Source organism: Tachysurus fulvidraco, chromosome 18 (genome assembly GCF_022655615.1).
Source record: "Tachysurus fulvidraco isolate hzauxx_2018 chromosome 18, HZAU_PFXX_2.0, whole genome shotgun sequence".
Lineage (NCBI taxonomy): Eukaryota > Metazoa > Chordata > Actinopteri > Siluriformes > Bagridae > Tachysurus > Tachysurus fulvidraco.
Genome location: NC_062535.1, coordinates 1,469,725 through 1,492,799, shown reverse-complemented (window position 1 = coordinate 1,492,799; position 23,075 = coordinate 1,469,725). Strand labels below are relative to the sequence as shown.

At 36.5% G+C, this 23,075-nt stretch overlaps 2 protein-coding genes across 9 annotated transcripts; one reads left to right on the top strand and one right to left on the bottom strand.

The window, feature by feature from the left end:
* Positions 1-2,351: 2,351 nt before the first annotated feature.
* Positions 2,352-12,069, bottom strand: LOC113637787 (interferon-induced protein 44-like). 7 transcript variants are annotated; one of them, XM_047802887.1, is made up of 9 exons: positions 10,916-12,061; positions 10,287-10,350; positions 7,654-7,687; positions 7,029-7,228; positions 6,749-6,895; positions 4,059-4,121; positions 3,681-3,840; positions 3,343-3,443; positions 2,360-2,808 (listed from the first exon to the last, which is right to left on the bottom strand). In XM_047802887.1, exons 4-9 carry the CDS (start codon positions 7,098-7,100, stop codon positions 2,620-2,622), a joined length of 732 nt encoding a protein of 243 aa, XP_047658843.1. In that variant the 5' UTR covers positions 7,101-7,228; positions 7,654-7,687; positions 10,287-10,350; positions 10,916-12,061; the 3' UTR covers positions 2,360-2,619. The 7 variants fall into 7 exon arrangements, with proteins under 7 accessions (XP_047658844.1, XP_047658843.1, XP_026994464.2 ...); XM_047802890.1 differs by having other exon boundaries at positions 2,365-2,808; positions 6,995-7,228; positions 10,916-12,059; XM_027138660.2 differs by having other exon boundaries at positions 2,365-2,808; positions 7,049-7,228; positions 10,916-12,059.
* Positions 12,070-16,348: 4,279 nt separating this feature from the next.
* Positions 16,349-23,075, top strand: LOC113637790 (interferon-induced protein 44-like). 2 transcript variants are annotated; one of them, XM_027138666.2, is made up of 8 exons: positions 16,349-18,020; positions 18,210-18,271; positions 18,655-18,688; positions 19,800-19,992; positions 20,336-20,482; positions 20,832-21,003; positions 21,662-21,762; positions 21,868-23,075. In XM_027138666.2, the coding sequence occupies exons 2-8, from the start codon at positions 18,226-18,228 to the stop codon at positions 22,045-22,047; spliced, it is 873 nt and encodes a 290-aa protein (XP_026994467.2). In that variant the 5' UTR covers positions 16,349-18,020; positions 18,210-18,225; the 3' UTR covers positions 22,048-23,075. The 2 variants fall into 2 exon arrangements, with proteins under 2 accessions (XP_026994467.2, XP_047658826.1); XM_047802870.1 differs by having other exon boundaries at positions 16,350-18,020; positions 18,177-18,271.

Below are 23,075 nucleotides of genomic sequence, written 5' to 3'. Positions count from 1 at the left end.
CACCATAGCCTTACCAATTTCACACTTAGAGAAATTCAAAGTCAATGAAGCTCCTTGCAAACGCTTGAACACAGTTTCTAGAAGGGATACATGTTCAAACCAGTTTTGTGAATAAATCAGTATATCGTCAAGGTAAGCATTACAATTTGGAACATCGGCAAGAACCAAATTATCCTCTGAAATGTGGCTGCGGCATTTCGCAGGCCAAACGCCATAACCTTGTATTGAAGAAAACAATCTGGTGTTACAAAACCTGAAATTTCAGATGCTATGGAACTTGCCAATATCCTTTGAGCAAATCCAGCTTACTCACAAACTTGGAAGAACCAACACTGTCGACACAGTCATCGAACCTTAGCATTGGGAAACAATCAGGTACAGTTACAGCATTGACACATCGGTAGTCTGTACAAAAGCGTGCTGTACCATCTGACTTCTGTACTAAAAGACATGGCAAACTCCATGAAAAATTGCTAGGAGTGGCTAAGCCCTTCTCCAACAAATACTGAGTTTCTTTCTTCATTGTTTCTCTTTTCATAAAGTTGTTGCTTAATCCGCTGGGCATCCCCTATGTTGATGTCATGCTGTAAGACGTTGGTAAGTGTAGGAATATCCCCCAAATTTGAACATAACTTGCTAAGGAGCTTAACTATATTCTCCTTCTGATCATTGTAAAGATGTACCAAGAAACTTGACAAATTGGTTAAAGTTTCAGAATTAGACAATCTAGTCGATAACAAAGGGGAATCAAACTCCAACAAGCCTTCTACATTATCTTGCTCCTCAATGGATGAACTCTTGTCACATGCCACCCCTACTGGACGGACAGAACACTCTTTCTTCTCCTTGAGTGACTCCCTGCCATCTCTGGTATAGTAAGCTTTAAACATATTAATATGACATACCCGTTTCTGATGTTTTCTGCCTGGAGTCTCTCCCCTCTTCTCCAAGATCCCATAAGGCCCCGAAAAACATGCATTTAATGCAGACCTAAGAACAGGAAGTAGAACCAGCACTTGATCACCAACTGCAAAAGATCTGTTGACAGCAGATTTATCATACCACATTTTCATCTTTCCCTGTGTCATAGACAATGACTCACAAGCTAGCATACATTTCTGAAGTTGATCATGGAATTTACTGACATAGTCTAACACATTTGTTTTCTTAGTGTCCTCCATGCCTAACATTCTCTCTTTTAGAACTTTTGATGGCCTTCTCACTGTATGGCCAAAGACCAGGTCTGATGGGCTGAATTTGACGGACTCCTGCACATTTTCACGGATTGAGAATAAAAGCAAGGGAACACCTTGGTCCCACCCTGTCTCAATGCAGTATTTTCTAAGCATTGCTTTCAAGGTCTGATGGAATCTTTCCAATGACCCCTGACTCTCTGGGTGATAAACACTGGATATACGATGTGTGATATTGAGTGATTTAAAAACCAGAGCACACAATTTAGATAGAGAATTAGTCCCCTGATCCGTCTGGACAATCCTCGGCAAACCAAAAGTGATAAAGAACTTTTGCTTTAAAAGCTTTAACCACTGCTCGGGATTTAATTTTGTGGAGTGGAATTGCTTCTGGGTATCTGGTAGCCGTACACATAATTGTTAATAGAAACTGATTACCAGATTTGGCCTTTGGTAAAAGACCAGCGCAATCTACTATGACATGCTCAAAAGGTTCGCCTATGACAGGAATTGGGATTAATGGGGCTGGTGGAATCACCTGGTTTGGTTTCCCAGCATACTTGCAAACATGACAAGTCTTGCAGTACAGCACGATGTCATGCTACAAACTGTACCAAAAGAACTGTTGTAAAATGCAGTTGTACGTTTTCATCACCCCCAAATGTTCAGACAGCAAATGATTATTTATTATAATGCTTATGTATGTGAATTTCAAATCTGATTATCCAGTGGCTGAACTGATCTGATTGTCTGCATGACTGAGACTGACATGTCAGATGTTCTGGTAATAGTCTTAACTTCACAACAAAACTTTCTCATAGTTGACCAATTCCAGTGTTGTGGATGTGACATTTGCAGTAAAAACCTGAAATGTAAATGATCAGAGAATGTATTTATTTATCATTGACTTGTTTGTTAATAATTTGCTAAACCCTCTGATGATAGAATCCACACATCTGATATCAGTCTGTTCTTTAATTTTAGATCTCTGTTTAAAATCATGACATTATGGCTGGTTGACTGTTTCATATTAGTGTTGGTGCACAACTCGTATGTGGTGAATAACCGTGTCAGTTTCCTTAAAACTTCTATTGAAGCACAAATGCAGTAAAATACAGACCTCAGTAGACAACTTAGAAAGGGTTTTGTTCTTTAGATAAGAGCTTTATTTTTTATTAATAAGATTAACATTTACATAGAATTCCTCACTTTTTAGGGTTTATTTAATCAGTAACTGTAACTAAAGTAAAATAATCTAATGTGCTCCATAAATACAGAAAACAGTGTTACACTTATTTTAGCAACACACTTCTTTCTATTCTCCAATAAAAGGTAATCATGTCTTTTATTGTGTATTTTAAATGCTGTGTAAATCACTTTGGGCTACATTTATACACAGAGGCATTATACACTCCTTACTCAGTCCCTACTCAGTTTTTTCAACAGATTTAAATGATTTTTCGTTCAAACAGTCTGCAGCCATGAGCACAATCTGATTAAGTGGATGGAGAATCAGAAGATCCATGTCATCATCTGTGTCTATCTCCTCATGGTAGTTCTTCACAGGGAAAATGTAATTCATAGGAATCCCCAGTGTATTACTACACACTTCCATCTGTAAAAATTCAAACACAGGTAGAGGTAAGATTGATAATGTAAGAGTGAACAGAGTAAGATTGATGTTCAGTTTCTCACTAATTATGCCAGACATGGACATAGTCATAGTTGAGGTATGTGCACTAAGGGAGGAACTAATTCTGAGGAATCAGACCTGAGATTAAACTATGGACTTGCATGACGGAGTTTGCTGAGTGTCAGATGTGTGCAGTTCTGAGCAGGAACATTAATCCATGTTTTATTACAGGACATTAGCTTCCCAGACCACATATGAAGGGGTGAAGACTAGACTATTGTGAAGACATGTACAAAGATGGTAAGGACACGTGTCCCTAAGGACTTTAATTGTCTGTAATTACAGTCAGTGTCAGTTCTTCTCAGGCAGGTTAATACTCAGTTGTTTTTAGCTTTTTTACATGGTGAGGAATTCATAAAACTGCTAAAAGTGTTATAGTATTTAATTTAAGTTATTAATTAAAAAAAAAGACTTTTATAATAACAGTTTATAATCCCCATATAACTGAATGATTACCTTCTCCTTGATCTTCTTGCTGGTGTAGATCTTCCTTAAGTCCTGTTGAACCAGTGGACATGCTGAATCTGGTCTTGTCATGATGATTACTTGAGGCATATCTGGATGATATGATAAATAATTTACAAACAATCCCTACAGTATGAACAACATTCTATACAAACTAATTAGTCAGTATTTTAAAAGTTAATTAAAGGTAGATTTAACTTGCTTTTAACTGATGGATCATTATTCTATTACTGTGTTAAAGGTCTGTATTTCTTCCCTGAGATTTCTCTCCTAACACAGAGAAGATTATCATCTGTAATAATTCTGTAATAATAATAATTCATCCTTACTCCGTTCGGTAGCAGCCTGACGGATTTTTTTCAGCTTATCAATGACCCCATTATTCATGATTGATATTTTGTCTGCAGCAATAATGTTGACCAGGCATGTGGTTTGATCCTCGACATTTGGGTTGCTTCTGTAGTTAACGTCCCTCGCACGTGTATCAAACTGAATGTGAACAGGGAAGAATATATACAGTATATATCACTGATTCTTGAGATAAATGAGAAAACATATCCCACATCAAAATGTTACAATTTGCCTTAAAAAACAATAAATTGTTTCATTTAAAAAGGCTTTAAAAGTTGGATATGGAACACTTGTGTATGTTTAGACCCTTAGTTTTGTATATATTTATGTTATTTCATAGTAATTTTATAAAATACCGGCACTGTACTATGAAAGCCCATGCAAATGAACTCGTCCTCTGTGGAGGTCACAGTATCAAACTGCAAAAAAAAAAAGTGTTTTAAAATGCACAAAATGCACAAGTATGAATATGAGGTTAATTGCATGGCTTAATAAAATATCACAAAATACTTAAAGTGATCATTACATTATTTTATACATTAACAACAGCCTTTCAAAATCTGTCATCAATTCATGTCAACTCCGTCAAATATTTTTCAAATTCGAAATGAATCAGTCATATTTTGGTCAGCTTTAACCCTGAGGACCCCCTTTTAATTTTGTCTGTTGATGGATGCAGCAGTCCAACACATGGCCTCGTAAGTTTTACATTTTTTTAAAATATTCAGCAAACAAGTTGAAATCCCTGTGGTCACAGCTTTTATGTGTCAACACCGTCTTCCAATTAGGGATGATTTTAATCAAGAATTTTGAAATAAAAGTTGGAATTTTGGTTTAGTTTAGTGGCAACTGACCACTGAGGAAAATCAAAATGGCTACCATTTATTAGACATGATTAAATTGAAAAAACATATTGTTTTGTCAACTCCGTCAGACGTCAACTCTGTCAGATATTTTGTCTGATGGTGTTGACATGTAAGCTGATGGAGTGGAAAAGTGCTCCCAAATACTTATTAACATACACTACCGTTCAAAAGTTTAGGGTCACTTGACTAAAATGTTAACTATGATCTTAAAAATCATTTAATCTGAAGGTCTACGGTTAAATGCTTGAAATTACTTTTATTGACAAAAATATACCTGTGCCAAACAGATTATTAATTTCTGTTATTAGAAAACTAAAATTTTATTTTAAAATATTATTTTTGAAATAGATGACACTTACACTGAATATTGAAGAAAAACAGCCAATAAGAGCCCAGATTAAATATGAACTCCTTCTATACTCTTTAAAATCATCCTAAATTGAAAATTTAAGAAGCTTCTTGAAAAAATGACACGCGTACGGTTTTGTCAATTTCTAGGCAAAGGGTGACTGCACTTCAGATGATAAAATATAACAGAGTTTTGATTTATTTTGGATGCTTTTAGTCACCAACATAATTCTTACAGTTACATTTGTGTTATGCCGTAGTTTGGACGAGTTTATTATTTATCTGTAATATGGAAAAAAATATAAATAAAGAACAAGTGAGAGACCCTAAACGTTTGAATGGTAACTACATAACATGATATTATGATCTAAGTATACATGTTGATTGACTTAAAATATCTTAATATATTTAAAATACATTAATATATTTAAAATATATAAAGGATTTACAGTTTACAGTTTAATTCGAATATAGATGAGAAATAGAGGAGCTCCAGATACATTTGCTTTTTTCTTTTGATACCAGGAACATTTTGACATCTTCATGTGTGCACTTAAAGATCCTGTCACCAGGTACTCTTTTGTTTGAAGTTTGATACCCTTTCCCTTGATACTCTCTCTCTTTTCCATGTTAAAACTAGGTAATCTTTAATCAGTTTAATTCTCGATTAGTTTGTCAACACCGTCAATTGTGTGTCAACACCATTAGTTGTGTGCCAACACCGTAAGATGGAGATTTTTTATTTTTATAAAAAAATGTATGTTTCTTTTGTTCAATTGAGTGTGTTCATATATTAAAACACCAATTTATCTACATGCATCAGTGTCTTGGGTGCAGAAAACCATTGATTGTATATATTAAAAATTAATAAATTAGTAAACTAAATGAAGGTAATTTAAAATGGCTAATTCCAAAACAATGTAAAATAATATTAAAAGTGTATACAATACAAATTTTCACTTACCCTGGCTAAGGCATACCATTTCTGCACACTTAAAGACTTTACAGTGTTGTTGAATTGATCAAACACACAAAAAAAACATATTTTTATGTGTCAGATGGAGTTGACAAATGTCAACTTACTAAGTGAGTAAATGTAAATTTTTATAAAAATGGTTGAATAAAAAACCTGTTCCTTTTCATGGTATGATAGATGAGACCCGTGTTTATGAAGATATCCAGTTCAAATTAATGTAGGATCGATTTTTTGTTTGTCACTACTTTTCAGAAGTACTTTTGTCCCTTATCTCAAGAATCAGTGATTATATATATATATGTATATATATATATATATATATATATATATATATATATATATATATATATATATGAGGAGCTCTTTTCCAAAACGCTATAAATCCATTTTAATAGTTTTTATGAAAATTATTTTTTTTTACCTAGACCCACACATTTTGTTTATATTCAGTGATTGTCAACAGTGATTGTTAAATGAAACAACAATTTTGTTGAATATAAATTCAAAGTTTCTTTGAATGTTAACAATACATTCCAATCACTTAGTAACACATTTAAGCTATACTGTAGAAAAAGTAACGATAGTAATGATAACAATATTCAACAGGCAACTTAATACATAAAATAAAGTAAATAAAGTAAAACATTCAAAGTTAAAAACACTCATTTTGAAGACTGCACACAAACAAACATCTCTCGCCTTAGACCGTCGCCATGTTGGATTGCGTCGAGCGCTCACCGAATTCTGATTGGTCGAGAGGACATATAGCGTTTAGGCAAAAAACAGGTTTGGAAAGAAACTTGAAATTCACAAGTGTTAATATGTCAGTCTTTAGCTGCATGAACACTTTACTTACATTGTGTCCTTCCGGAAGTAAGCCGTATATGGCTCTGATGATGTCGTCTGCATTTGCACCAGACTCTCTGTCCTCAAGTCCCATGGTATCATTAAAGACAAAAGGCAAACTGGAGCCATCCTCTGCTTCAATATAATGAGTTTTGTACTGTAAGACAAATTCAGATGTAACATTTACTTTGTGTTCCTTTAATTTCCTTTTATCTGTTTTTCTGCTTCTGGTATCTTATTATAAACCTAATTGTACCTGAAGTAGAATTTAAACTTTAGAAAATGCTTGCGTTCTTTGTGAATCTGGTACCTCCTGTCCCGTCAACCAGAGCCCCAGAGGTGATTCGTTCCTTGGAAAGCATTATTGACTGAGTTTATAAAACTGGACTTTCCTGCTCCGACATCACTAACAACCAGAATCCTGATGAACTGAGCACTTGTTCTCTTGAGCCTGAATGTCCTCAGTTTCTGTTCAATTTTGTCCTTTTCTCTATTAAAATCAGAAAGTCACAAACTTTCCCTTAAATAAATGATATAAAGCATGACACTGAGCATGCAGATAAGTTTCTGTACTAATGTAAAGTGTAATATGAACTACAGAGGCTGTTCATTCATTACATAACCCAAGCAGAGTAAAGAAAATTATTGTTTTTATTTCTTATTCATCTGTCTACAGGATAAAGAAAGGAATAAAGAAATAAAGAAACATTTTTTTAATAAACTGATCAAATAAAGAAAATCAATCCTTTAGGTTTCAGAGCAAATGTATGTCGTAACAGGTTCTGTTCAGAAGTGAGGATACATATTAATTACAGTTTTGGGGTAGAATTAACACCATGGGAACATTAAAGAGGGAAATAGTCATTTATTGCTTAAGGCAATGAGATTTTCTTCTATAAAATTAAAGAAACTTACCCCCAAGCCATTTTCCTCCATGGACGATCAAATTCTGAAGAACAGACAACCAAATTCAGTATTTGCACAAACAGTGCAGTCGAAAGTATGTGTTCAGTGTTCAGAATGTCTACAGTCTTCTGGTTCTGCAACAAACCTAATGTGATTTTTCTGTCTCAATCACTTCAGTCACAATGTAATATTCATTTGTAGTGAATTTAAAACACAAAACATGAATTTTAATGTAACGTTTTGTGGTTACAGGTTTACTGTCAGCGATGTGGGTAAAAACAGACCCAAATGCAGGAGAGCGTAAAAATAAGCAGGTTTATTAACAAAAACAGCAAAACAGGAACACAGACAAGACAGGACACGGCAAAAGATGGCAAGGATTCCATGCCGCCATAGACACCTGACAATTAGACGTAAGCAACATGTGTGCAGAGACGGAGAGGAATAGACAAGGGCGGGGCAGACATGTGACTCAGAACATAAACAAACACATGGCCAAACTCCGGGCTGGATCCTTACACCCCCCACACACCCACCGAGGCACGGCTCCCGACACGCCAATTCCGTATCAAACCATATCTGAGGGGATCACAATCCAGATGAGATCCAGGAGGGACGAGCAGGGCACACGGCGAGGCAGGTGGGGGAAGCAAGGCACGCGGTGGCGCAGCGACAGTGTGCCGATCGGCGTCCATGGCAGTGCAGCCGAGCAGAAGAGCCGAGCGATGTCCACAGCCAAGCAGAAGAGCAGAGCCACATCCACAGCCAAGCAGAAGGCCCAGCGACATCCACAGCCTAGCTGAAGGGCTGAGCGAAGTCCACAGCCGAGCTGAAGAGCCAAGCACAACCCCTGACACACCACGACTACACCCACGACTCGAAAATCGGAATGGGAGGGAGGGTGGGAAAAATCCTCCACCACGATGCAAAAAAATAAACAAAAATATCCATAAGGCAAAATACAGGGCCTGCAAAACCCACGGACAGGTGTGTGACGATCACTGGACACCGAAAAAAAACAAAACCTTGGGCTGGTGACATCGTCCCCTACTGGAACAGATGTGGAGCGATGTCACACAAACAACAAAAGTGCAGGGATAAACAGGGCAGGAAAAACAGTCCGGGAAAAAAAATACTCCCACAGAGCTGGCCTAAGCTAGAGCTATCCTGCTGCGTCTTTAAATGGTGTTATCATTCTGTCAGCTCTGTGGGATAAAAACAGACCCAAATGCAGGAAAGCATAAAAATAAGCAGCTTCATTAACTAAAACAACAAAACAGAAACACAGAAAAGACAAGACAAGAAAAATACGATAAGGATTCCGCGCTGCCATAGACATCCATCCATCCATCCATGCGGCTAAATACACATGACAATTAGACATAAGGAACAGGTGTGCAGAGGCAGAGAGGAAGAGACAAGGGCGGGGCAGACACGTGACACAGAACATAAACAAACGCATGTTGTCAAATGTCTGGGCTGGATCCTGACATTTACCAAAAAAGGAATAACTGGTCAGTAAGATTGAAGAAAAAAAAAAACAGTTTACATAAAAATATTATGTTTCTCAAGTTAATTGCTTACTAAATTAAAGAGGTTTATTAAATGATGCAGAATGTGATCAATTCACATATTAATGTAAACTGAGTACGGTGTGAAATCTTAGATGGATGTTGGTGCTGATGGGAATTATAACTATTGTATAAAACAATCATGTTAGAATAGTGCAGCAGTAATTCAGTAAGTTTTATTTCCAGTGTGTTAGGCAGTGCAGCTGGACTTGTATTACAGAATTGAACAATGAAATGGGCCAGAATCACATCTAACTAAGACCTACACCTGTAGACACTGAAAAATCCTGAGAAACCGTGAATACATTGTACCTAGGGTTAGGTTACATAGATGTTAGGTTACATCTGAGTTCTGAGCACAAATTCCTTCTTTTTACTTCTGTAAAACTCATCTGTGTAATTTGATAAATGATCTACTGCATGCACACGATTAGAAAAGCTGCTGCAAACTGAAATTACTGCTTTAAACTGAATTGTCAAAGTTTGAAACCAAGTATGTATCCAAGATGTCGGCATGGCAGTATCATGCAGCGGCCACTCTGGATTCAATATGGTGCTATTTACATTTTTTTAAATTTTATTTTAGGTTTTATTTTAGCCTGACTATTTATTGTCTGAACATTAAGTATTTACACTGTTTCTGTCTATTGTCTCTTGTGTAATGTCTTTGTGTATTGTCTTGTAATTTTTTGTTTGCACTATCTTTTGTCCTGCAATGTCTTTTCTGTCTTGTTTGTCTTGTCCTGCACTGTTTTCACCAGGTTGCACAGTTGCACTTTAAGTGTCTAGGATTACAAAGCCCTTATAGCTCTGTCTTTGTTTTATGTAGCACCATGATCCTGGAGAAACGTTGTCTCATTTCACACTGTACTGCATTAACTATATACTGTATGGTTGTAATGACAATAAAAGCTTCTTGACTTGACTTTAAAGTAGGAACGTTTCCCATTCTGTATATTTGTTCCCACTTAGTCACTGTGAATCCCACTGGCTCCAATTATGCCAAGAATCACTGATGACAATCAGAACTTCTGTATGAATGTCTGAAAATAATTTTTACATTTGTCTTACCAAGTTTGGGATCTGGAGGTGAACTTGGTCCGGAATGCTCATTTTCCATTTTATACAATTAATTCTGTTGAAAAATCATGATAGAAAAATGAAAAATTAACTTGAAATTCTGGATTATTAAAAATGAACTAAACAGAAGAGCAGTGTATGTTTTTATTTCCTTGTTCTACACAGGTATACATCTCTACTTAAATAATAAATCTTAGATCTCCTGTTGTTATAGAATTCATTATGGGACTGTAAATGTAATAAGTAAACAATTTGTTACATTTTCTAATGGTATAAATGGTAAGCTGTGTAAATTCTAATGAGTGATAGATGCAATGATATCTACAAACACTCTGTCAGCCTCCAGATACAGAAGGATAGGAGACAGACCCGTTCGCAGGATAGCTTCAAATGAAAGGGGTTTAATACATGAGGAAGACAAACATATCCACACTACACAGGGAACTAACGAGACTAATTACAACACGTAACTACATTATTAATGAATCCGCGCTGCCTATGGCAATGTGGCTCACATATATACAGAAAGGGCCAATCACACACAATGGGGAACAGGTGTGATGACCGGGAGGAGCAGACGAATGCGGGCAAACACATGACAAAAACAAACACAAACGCACATGGCCAAAAGTCCGCGCTGATCCCTGACAGATCCGCGCTGATCACTGACAGAACCCCCCCTTAAGGCGCGGCTCCCGAAGCGCCAAAACCCGGCAAGGTCCGGGGGGGAGGGGTTTCCAAGGCAAACTGTGAGGTAGGTGGGGAGAGTAGGGCACACGGCGGCGCAGCCGGAGAGGGCCGAGCGACGTCCACAGCCGAGCTGAAGGGCCGAGGCGATGTCCGCATCCAAGCTGAAGGGACGAGCAGCATTCCCCAATGCACCGCGGCCAAACCCTCGACGAGCTGGGAAAAGGGCGGGAGGGCGGGAAAGAGCCCCTGCCTCGGGCCTGCAACACCCCCCGCGGAAGAAGTAAAGCGACGTCCTCCTCGGAGAAACTGGAAACGGAGCAGCATCCTTCACCGGAGAGATGCGGGGCGATGCCACAGGGCACCAAAAAAATAAATAAAAAAGGGACCCCACTAGGAAGGTGAAATCCTCCGCAAATGTAGTGAGGCGTCGTCCTCCTCGGTTGACCCGGGAACGGAGCGGCGTCCCTCACCGGAAGCGATGTCATCGGAAAAAGGGCCAGAAGGACTGACGGAACAGTCCAGGGGGAAAGGAAAAAAAAGCCTGTCCGAGCTGGAAGCTATCCTGCTGGGTCTGCATGGTCTTTAGGCGGATTCATTCTGTCAGACCCCGGAGACAGGATAGGAAGGATAGGAGACAGACCCGTTCGCAGGATAGCTTCAAATGAGAGGTGTTTAATATATGAGGAAGACAAACATATCCATGGCTTGGCTGCTCATTCCTCGACACTCCCGTGTTTGTGTTCAGCTTCGTGCTTCTCCTAAGCGCTCCCCTGGATATTACACCGACTGCCTTTCTTCCCATAACTCTGGACCTTTGTGGGCCTTGCTTCTACCGCGCACCACCGGATTACTCTACTTCCGTATTTTTGGCAAATAAACTCTGTTTGCTTTCACTCCGGCTTCCTCCTCTGTGTCTCGCATTACACACTACACGCATGTCCATATTTAATTATCTTCTGTTCAACATCCAAGAAAATTCTTAAAGCCTAACTGACATAATTAAAGATCAAAATGTTCATGTAAAGATCAGATAACAGAAAAACAAGAACCCACATATACTCACGGTTTATAACTGCACAGATCTACTGCAGCTCTCCGCAGTGCCAGTTATATAGCATCAGTTGGGGGCTCCTCCTCCTCCTCCTCCTCCTCCTCCTCCACCTCCTCCTGGGCTATTCTCATTCTAGATTATTTCAAATGGAGGCATTTCATGTAAATGGAAAGTGAAAATGAATTCACATTCTGTTCAAAGACGATCAGTAGATGTTTGGTGAAATAATTAAGTTACTATTATTAACACTATTATGATGTTTCAGTATCTCCAGAATACTTTACCTTCTCTGTATATTGTGGAGTTTATATATCCACACACACACACACACACACACACACACACACACACACACACACACACACACACACACACACACACACACACACATACACACAAACACACACCTGACACCTGACTGAAGTGATTAAATCCTTAGAACACACTGTCACTTATATATATGAAATAATCATCTCCTTACAGAAAACATCACCATAGGAACAATTCTACACATTCATTACAAATTCAGTTGAACTCCAGTGTGGGTTTTGTGACTATTCTAGTTAATAACATATTAGAACAGGTGTGTTGATGTGAACCTGGGTTGTGGCTTGCAGTCGGAGCTACAGGTACAGAAAGTGTAACATCACTTACACATGTGTTCACCACATTGGCTTTTACACATTTGTTGATTTTGCACTGAAAGTCGTTCACATCCTGTGCAGCAAACATCTGTAAATATTAATTTATTTATTGGTTTTATTTGTAAAATAATGCCAACAATTGCAAAAAATATTAATTGTGGTATGTACTGAACTCAACTTCTCAAATACGTCTGTAAATGTGTAGGAAGTTCTTGGTAGATATTAAATAAAGAGAGATAGATGTTTGAATGTTGATAATACTTATGAGATCATGAGTTACTGTAAACCGAAAGTGAAAGTATTTTATGCCGTCATCAGGATCTCGACTGTTAACTTTGTTCCTTTAACCTTTTAAACATGAACTTATTCTTTACATGAAACTCTTTACTCTTTACATCAGTTGTGCAGTTTGATCAGTAGTTGTGTTATATTAATGTAGAGAGTTTTGCCTTAATATAACATTTTAACACCTCAGACAGTCTATTTTCTCTAAAAATAGACTATAATCTCTATTATTATATGCATTTTTAGACTGATGCAGTACATGACTGAGACTGACATGTCAGACATCCTGCTAATAGTCTTACTTCATCACAACAAAACTTTACCAGTGATACATATTATAATGTATTAGCTCTGAAAAATTAATCAAGTCTTAAAGAAGTTTTAATGTTACTTTATAATTCTAATACTAATGTACTTCATAAAGTTTCTTTCCACAGACTCCTCAGTAACTGAACTGTACTGAACACCACATACACACACACACACACACACACACACACACACACACACACACACACACACACACACACACACACACACACACACACACACACACACACACACACACACACAGACACACAATCAGCCATGTGAACTGCACTGACCAACACCAAACACACTCTTCCAATATACACCATGTACACAGCACCACATAAAACTGTTTACATGATGTTTTGCACACTGTTGTTGCTCTTTGCATGTTTTCTTTCACATTTCAGTATACTACTGTTTTGCACAATACATTACAAAACTGTATACAGTGTATTACTCTATTAAAATATACCATATACTCAAATATTACAATTAAGTATTGCTATACTACATGCCATAAACAATTTGATTCAGTTCTTTCTTATATTTAAGATTTTTCATCAAGTCCACTGATAATGAGTGTATGTGTGTGTTCTAAGAGGCTCTGACAAACACAGTGACTGAATATATGCACTGCCACTTGTGTTCCTGTTCTGTTTGCTCTCAGAGACAGAAGCAGGCTTGTTGCTCACTGGCTTGAGTTGTTCAGAAACTGGGATTTTACACAATAGTCTACACAGAAAAACAAACAAATCATCCATTAAACAGCAATTCTGAGAGGAGAAAGAGCTTAATGACAGAGACCACAGGAAAAAGGCCAGACTTGAAAACCTATGTAACAACTGATAATGGAGGAATACAGAAGCAGTACAGTGACAAACACAACACACTGCATTACAAGGTAAAATGTGCATCATGCTCTAGGCAGATAAATATTACTCTGTTGTAACCTTTTCTCTCTGTACCACACGAATAAGAACACACACACACACACACACACACACACACACACACACACACACACACACACACACACATACACACACACACAAAAAAAGACAACAATCAGATCAGGCCGTGTGGTTTTACTTCCTTTCCAAGTAATGAGCTGCAGCTCTGCAGCTACTGATGTTTGACACCCAAAAGGAAGAGAGCAAAGGCAAAGTTATGTCATTATTTAATATTTAAAAATTTGAACATAAATAACTTTTGTTAATTGTAGAATCTTATTAATGGCTAATCAGCTAAACTGTCTGTTTGTGCAGGACCAACAAAAAGTAGATCTATTATTGAATTTATTATACCGTTACTAATTACATGTTATGTAAATCATAAAGATACAGAATATTTTACTTGTTCTAGCAATTATTCTATTATATTTAAGTTTATAAATCAGTTGAAGTAATAATACACTGATGTATTAAGATCTGATATTTTACTCTGCTTTGTCAATGGGGTTAGAGGATGTTTTCTTCATTGCATCAGCAGTGATGTGCACAATCTGATCAAGTGCCTTGAGAATCAGAAGATCCATGTCATTATCTGTGTCTATCTGCCCAAGTCGATAACTACACTCATGCATCTGAAACAAATACAAATGTACAGCAATGTACAGAAAACTGCAAGGCTGTTTCCTGTCTGTTTGTGTTCCTGTTTCACTTTCAGCTTGTTGTTACAAGCTGATTAGTCTTTATTGCAGTGTACATATGGAGATTTAAAGGTAGTTTTTTAATTTACTTTATAATTTCTCCTATTTATGCAAAATATGCAGATAGCATTTCTGTGGCTAATTACAGCTTATACTGAGAATATTATACTTATACTTATATACAGGGGAAATGAACAGATAAAAAACAGCAGATTGACTTTTTCATGTTAGCTAATGAATAAAACATTTAAAGGTGCGGTGCACAATGTTTGAGAAATGCTTCAGAGAACTGAGTCGGGCCGACTAACAAAACAAATGTGTAGCCAATTAGCAGAAAGGGGTGTGTCTTGTCAATATGCAGCGAGAGAGTGGTCAGTGCGCATGTGTGACATTAGCCGAAAGCGATTGAACATTGACATGGCAGATAAAAACTAAAAACGAAAAAAAAAAATTATGATAAGGCAAGAAGCAGGACCCGTGTTAATATAGGATCAGTTTTAGAGTGCTGGAGAGAACTGAACGTCTTCTGCGTGAAACGGAGCTAAACCTTTCACGGCACAACACACAGTACTACAAAAACATATTTATATTACCATGGTTTTACTCATTGTGTTCATTTATTGATAAAAAATATCCCCCCGGCCAGCTGCCCCACCAGGTTCCGCCATAATAGTTACCTGGGGTATGTATGTATGTGTGGGGCGGAGCTATCAAAACAGGGGTGACACCCATTTGGGTTAGAGGTGTGTTTGTTTTGGTGATTTCAAATGTCAACATTGGATTTCAAAAATCGTGAGCTGTGCCTTTAAGTCACATGTACCTCAATTAATCAAACACATTGGATATGTAATTACCAAAGATGATCACTGGAAATATAAAAAATATTCCTCTCCCACGGAAGTCCTAAGAGGCCATGCATTATTATATTTTATCTTTCTTGTTTTGTCGTGTTAACGACTTAGTTTTCTCATGATTTCTGCATAAGAACATGTTCTAGAGGCAGTACAACTGATGACTGACATAAGTGTCTCACACTTAAGAAGGAGGTTGTGATATCTGCATCTTTATCATCAAAGACATTATAAAGACCCTTCTGTGGTTAATCCAGCCACTGTTTCTGAAAGCACAGTTAAACTAACCACACGTCTACTGTCATCTGTCAACTGTCAACAGCTTTTGTCATCACTTCTCCTCCCACACTACCGGTTCAGAACTTAGATTGTCACTTCCAGGGCGACGGCCTTTTTAGGTGACCAGGCACTATATAAGGACGCTGCCTACACATAGTTCTTTACCAGATGGTCTTTTTACTCTGCCTTGTGCTCCTGTTTTTCATCCCACCATTGTTCCTGTTCCTGTTCCCTGATCCTGCCCTATGATACTTCTGCCTGGTTTGACCCTGCCTGTTTCTCTAGATGCTGTTTCCTGCCCTGTACTGCTCTGTTAATGGTTTTGGATTTTTGGACTGTTTATCACCCTGTTTTCTGCTTGCTCTACATTGCTCTACTTGCCTGTTTTTTGGATTGTCTGCAATATGCAACTGTGCCTCCCCTGTTTTAAGTCAACTCATGTTTAAGACCGTTAAATTGAAAGAGTTAATAATAACCAGCCATACTCAGATATGATCCTCTTTGCTTGGGATGCTTCTGTAGCCAACGTCTTTTGGTGACACCGGGGATAAGGGATTAAACTGAATGTGTGCAAGGAAGAAAGAATACATTTCTTACACTAGCATCTTGAATAATGGTTCAGAACTAAATATTCTATAGTAAATGATGTTGTGTGTATTGACAGTCATAAAATGGTTTATTTTTGCTGGACATTTTGCATTTTTCTTACTTTGTATTCTTCCTGAAGAAATCCGTGTATGGCTGTGACCATGTCCTGTGGTTGTACACGTTTATTTTGGTCTTTTTCAAGTCCCCTGAAATTCACTGGACTAACAACCAATCTGTGATATTAACGGGAATTAGACAAAGAGATGGTGAACAAAGAGGCTTAAATAAAATGAATAATCACACAGCACAAAACAGGTCAACATAATATTATAAATGGGGAAATGGGAACTACAACAAGAGAAGAGTTAAAATAATATTTACAGGGCTGCCCTCTGGTGGTCTGGTAGGGAATAGACCGAGGTAGCCATGACACATGCCAATGTAAAATAAAACAAACAAACTAGAAGTTTCTAGAAGTGTTAAGACACTTACCCCCAATGCATTGTCAGTTAAATCAGTTAAACTGGCTGCATGAGCAACACATCAGACCTCCTTCTAATTATCATACTTCATCACAAAAGATTCAGTGTCAGGGCTGTGCTTTATTGTCTTTTAGTGCTGCTTTTAATATCATTGATTATTGAACAATAAATATCTTTTTATTACTTAATGACCTGTTATTCAATCTATAAATACAGAAGGAAAAAAATCAGTCTCTTGTATTCTCCTGTAAAAAATACAGTGTATTGCTGTAGACATTACAGTTTACTGCTGTAACATGAGGTGGCGTAACAGCAGGACACTGTATTTGGTAATAAATGTAAACTATTGGACTGTAAATGTTGATTACAGTGGTACAGAGAAAATACAGTAAAACAGTGTAAACACAGTAAACAGTGTGGAAAACATACACTGGAACTGTTCTGAGATCCTATAGGTTAAAATATTGCTACAGCCAAGTTTGTTTAAAGAAAGCAGTGTTTTGTGTGTATTTATTTATTCAACACGGACATTCTTGGGTACAGTTCATTTACAAATCTGGTGTCACTAGTATTTTCCCAAACTGGAGAATTATGGGTTTGTTGTGCTTTGAAAGTGGGCACCTGCATTATTATGCTATTATATTATGATTACATCAGGGGCATAAAATGATCTTTAAATGACATTAATTATTTCTGGAACAATATATCATTCAGAGAAAGTAGTTGTCGTGACAGACCTAATGTGTAATCGAATAACAAACAGGAGAAGAGATGTTTCATCATGCGGGAAGTGAAACTGTACATATAGTCATGTGTGTGCCATATGATCCATTAAAACACCTCCCAAGTAGGTGCCAGTAAACACACACACAGCATCTCAGCACAACACTCCAAGGTAAGTGAGACTTCTATTTTTGTCCAATGTTAATATCAATGCAAACGATTTTATTTCCTTATTACAAAATATTATAGTGCACGTTATTATTATTATTATTATTATTATTATTATTATTATTATTATTATTATTATTATTGTTATTATTATTATTAGACAGTCCAGTTTATAACAGAAGGATTCTGACAGGATTGTGTAACAGAGAATGGGATCCAGTAATTCCACTTCGACTCGACCTCCTCCCTCACGAGGTGAGTTATTTTTTGTAAAAAGTGACTTTAAAAATAAAATTAATCTGAGAGAACAATGAAGAACTTCATCCACACCATAAAGATATTATTACTCTGTATGAAGACTTGAACGTGTAACATGAATTAGATCCTGTTATCATTTCTTTATTGATGAGTGATAACCTGCAGAGTCCAGTGTAAAAAATGGGTTTGTGTCGTTTCCAATCTTGGTCTTTAAACATAATGTGAACTAAAATGATCACACATGTGAGTCTGTGAGTGTGGGGTTCTATTTAAAATCTTTCATTTTAATTCCACGTACTTTCATTTAAATTAATTTCAAAACTTTTCAGAATTAAATCTTTTTGATTAAATCTGACATTTATTGATGTTCTTGCATTTAGAATTCCAGAGGCCTTGGAGACCAACAGATTGGAGGTAAGACTTAATAAATCAGTTGTGACTAGTGGTGTTAATATGAGAAGCACAACATCTGCGTTTATGCCTATTTTTTAGACATACAGACTGTAGATATAAATATAAAAATTAATATAACTAAATAAATATATACTGCTTTAGTATTTATATATATTTGAGTTTTCATATAAGAAAGAAAATTAGCAAAAAAACAGAAATAAGCTAAATGCAACGTTTAGCTATTACTAAGGCAATATTTGGTGCAACACCCGTTTTCTTTCACCATCTTACACAAAAACAAAAGTATTCATGTAATAATTAAACGTGTCTAGCAGAAAATGTAATTCTACAGTATCTTGATTAATTTTCTACAATAGCAGCTCAGACAGTAGGTCAGAGGTTTACATTAAAGCTCTCCTTCTAATATTTTAACATTTCTGTAGTAGCTCACCCAGATGGTTTTGTGAGTTAAATGCAGAGTAAATAAATAATGAAAGTCAGTACCCTCAGTGACAGGTTTTACACTGTGAGAAATGCCTCAGGAGTTTAGTTCTGCTTTCTGTTCTTTACACAACCTGCATTTTTGGTTTTAAACTTGAAAAAGCTGGTGACTGAATGACAATGTAGTGAACCTAATAGCAGAAACTTATTACATGGTTTGTTACCTATTCCATGTGTCAATTACAAAGAGAAACACAGAATATTCATTGCAGTTAAATGTTTGGTAGCACATTAAACATCACAGCATTAAACAACATCTTAGCATGTTGAAATTTATTGAATTTTATCAATTATAACAGCAGCAACAACAACAACTATGAGCTAAACAAGATCCAGAGAACTCATAAATGCAATGGGAATTGTTAAAAGCACTATACAAATAAAAAAAGAGAGAAATTAGAGGCATAAGTGCAATAGAACAAAGTGTGTGAATAAAAAAAACAAACAAGAGACGGTGGTAAGCACAGTGTGGCCATTCAGAGTGTCACTGATTATTTCAGTGTGTGCAGAGAAAGAATACAACACAAGCCCTGGTGTTTTATTTGTTAAATATTTATTGAATTCTAGTTGTTACTTCAACTCTAAATGACTGTAGTCTCCTCTTTATAAAACTCTTTCTGCTGATTCCTAGTGAAAAAGATGAACTACTGCATTATGTGAATGAATTCAAACCCAGTCGTGAGGTCCTGAGGATCATGTTGTATGGACCGGTTGGTGCTGGGAAATCATCCTTTATCAACTCGGTCCAGAGAATCATATTAGGCCGCAATGCCATGAGCGCTCTGGAAAGCTCCTCACATCAAGGAACAAGCTTCACAAAAAATGTAAGCAGCAAACAATTACTATGTACAAATAATAACCTGGAATTAAGTTTCCAATAATTCTAATTACTAGACTTTTGTTTATTCCTGAAAACTGTATTAACTGTAAGAACATTATAAATATACAAAGACCCAGAAGTAGAAGCATGACCCCGTGGGATTAAAATTCTGGCGACGGCTCCTTCTGATTAGTGCCGGTACCTTAATCTAAAGTAAATTTGGTTTAATGTTGATCAGTATTTAAAGCAGATTAGAATTATACACACTTGCCTCCTGCTTCTCACTCCGAATTACTACAGATATTAAAAATTAAAGACAACATCTAACATGTCTAAATGGACTTTAGTTTACCATTCACAAGCTGAAGAAGGGCAGAGGTGAGCATTATCCTTTAGAGATTGTGGACATCATGGGGATTGAACCGTTAGAAGGAGGAATCAAATGTGACGATATCATCAGTGCTTTAGAGGGACATATTTTAGATGAGTACACGGTAAGTACATCTATATTCTGGTCATTTGCTACAGCAACAATGCCATTTCTAATGCTATTTTTTCTAATGTTAATATCGTGTTTAATTAAAATTTTTAATATGTTTAATATTACTGTATGTTTAATTTTACTAATGGTGTTTCTAGCAGATCATTAACCTTGCCTCTTCATATCAAACACCACATTGCATTAATGGTGTAACTTTACAGTTTGTCTGTTTTATTTAAAGTCTAAACAAAGAAATCACATATTACTGCAGTGAGGATTAGGATTTTATTGTAAAACACTAAATTGTCTTTATTGTGTTAATCAGATTCTTCATTAATTTATAACTAACTTTTTTGTTGTAGTTTAATCCTGTGAAAGCCATATCGAATGTTGACCCAAAATACAACAAGGGCCCAACTTTGAGCGATAAAGTTCACTGTCTGGTGTGTGTTCTGCCTGTGGACTCAGTTTCAAGAATGGAAGATGACGTCTTTGCAAAAATGAAGCGTGTTAGAGCTCATGCTAGCCTGCTTGGTAAAATAAATGATTCATTTGAATGATTTTCCTTGTTTTTCCTGCTCAAGCTTTGTCCTGAACCTATAATTGTGGACGTGTTATACATTTTTTAATTGTTTTGAGACCCTCCATTAAACAATTTGGGTCCTATTTTCACTTTAACTTACAGTATAGCTATAAAGAGCCTTTCTTTCTTAGAAGTTAATAAAGATGACAAAATCAGTTCACTTAAATGCTAGTTTATGTTTAACAGTTACAGAGTTACAGGAAACTGAAAAGAAACTAAAGATTCCTGCCATAAATGGTGAATAAATGTCTCTATAATGTGTTGACTCACCCAGCATTAACTAATCCTAACCCTAACCATCAACATCTGTAAAAACTAAGCAAGGAACAACCATCATTCGAGAGAATCACAAACTTTAAATTGTCAAATGAGAAACCTGCCCCTGTAGAATATTCTCCTTACATGAAACTTCACCTTATCAAAGATTACACACATTTATTAATGCAATTACAAAATAAAATCTACAAATATTGTTCTTAATTACATAGTAGCTAGAAACACATGTAACCCATGTATATTTGAGTGTTCAGGGTTTAACTAGAGCAGAAACACAAGGAACCAAGTATGAAAATTATTTAAATGTTAAAGAATTCAATTTTCATTTCGTAGAAATCCCTCAAGTTATTGTCATGACCAAAGCGGATAAAGCGTGTGAGCTGGTTAACCAGAATTTAAAGAAAATCTACTACAGCAGGAAGATCAAAGAGAAGGTCTGTGTGTGTGTGTGTGTGTGTGTGTGTGTGTGTGTGTGTGTGTGTGTGTGTGTGTGTGTGTGTATTTCAACATATAACACATACTTTTCTTTATTTCCTCAGGTAGACAAGTGCAGTGATAATGTGGGCATCCCACTAAACGCCATCTACCCTGTGAAGAACTACCCTGAATCCATCACCCAAGAACCAGACACTGACGTGCTCATCCTCATGGCACTCAGAGATATCCTACATTTTGCCAATGATTATGTGGAACGAGAGATGGAAAAAGAAGAGTCATGAGAGATATATAAATAAAGTAAGATGTTGAATAATCTTCAAGAATTTATAGCTTAGCGTAGAAAATAGTCAGTAATAATAAAAATGCATTAATATTAAAAGTATAGTAGACAGAACCCAGTAGAAGTGCCCAATACAGGTTTCTTCAGAAAAAATTACGTCTAGAGAACCATCGCTTACCTATAAAACTAAGGAAAATGTCGTTTCAGTAAGAGACAATGCGAAAAGATCACTGATATATGAATAAGAAAAGTTGAAGGAATAGTTGTCATTTTCATACTAATCACTAAACATTTGGTTTCATTTAACAATATGGCTTCCATGACCTCAGTACTGCTTTTTTTATTACCACAATTTTGTTTTTAATGAAATTTCATTAAGTGATTAAGCTGCAACTTAATTCCAAATAATTGCTGTTGTTCTGTCTAAATGTTGCAATTTGTCCTTAGCTGTGAGCAAAATTCAAGTAGACTCTCACTTCATCTTTTAAAAAACAGGGCCTCCATCTCTCTTTCACTTCATTGTTTTACACTGCAGCAAACAGCCGTCCAAACGTTTCAGTTGTGTACTGCAACAGCTATATATGGTTAAAACGACAATAAAAGCTTCTTGACTTGACTCTTGAATTTTGCATTGTATTACATCCTCAAAATGGTCACCATGATGGCACCTGAATGACACGGAGTTCTCACATAACACTTATAAGTTCCTTAAATTTGCGTTTCCATCCTGCTAACAATGGGAAAGTGTAATAAAGTGCCAAGAGAACGAGTTTCACTTCAGCCATGCCACGTCCAGCATAATCATTATACGTACCTTTCTTACATCGTTACCAAACCATGAGGATAAAGGTGTGGTATATTTTGTTTCACTTCTTAAAAAATCCATTTTAACTCATAGAATTTATTCACATTGCATCATATTTAATAAATTATTTATTGTCACATTGTATTGCAATCATGTATTTCATCTCCTGTTCATCTCCATCCACTCCAGGATCTTCTACATAAAGATAAGGATATTCTCTATAA

Excerpts from the sequence above, each read along its gene's own strand:
- LOC113637787 (XM_047802887.1), bottom strand. The coding sequence starts at position 7,100 with ATGCTTTCCAAGGAACGAATCACCTCTGGGGCTCTGGTTGACGGGACA. Across the intron at positions 4,122-6,748 it reads TACTTCCGGAAGGACACAAT|TTTGATACTGTGACCTCCAC; the intron begins GTAAGTAAAGTG and ends TTTTTTTTGCAG. Across the intron at positions 3,444-3,680 it reads TCAGGCTGCTACCGAACGGA|ATATGCCTCAAGTAATCATC; the intron begins GTAAGGATGAAT and ends CATATCATCCAG.
- LOC113637790 (XM_027138666.2), top strand. The coding sequence starts at position 18,226 with ATGGGATCCAGTAATTCCACTTCGACTCGACCTCCTCCCTCACGAG. Across the intron at positions 18,272-18,654 it reads TCGACCTCCTCCCTCACGAG|AATTCCAGAGGCCTTGGAGA; the intron begins GTGAGTTATTTT and ends TCTTGCATTTAG. Across the intron at positions 21,004-21,661 it reads AGCTCATGCTAGCCTGCTTG|AAATCCCTCAAGTTATTGTC; the intron begins GTAAAATAAATG and ends TTCATTTCGTAG.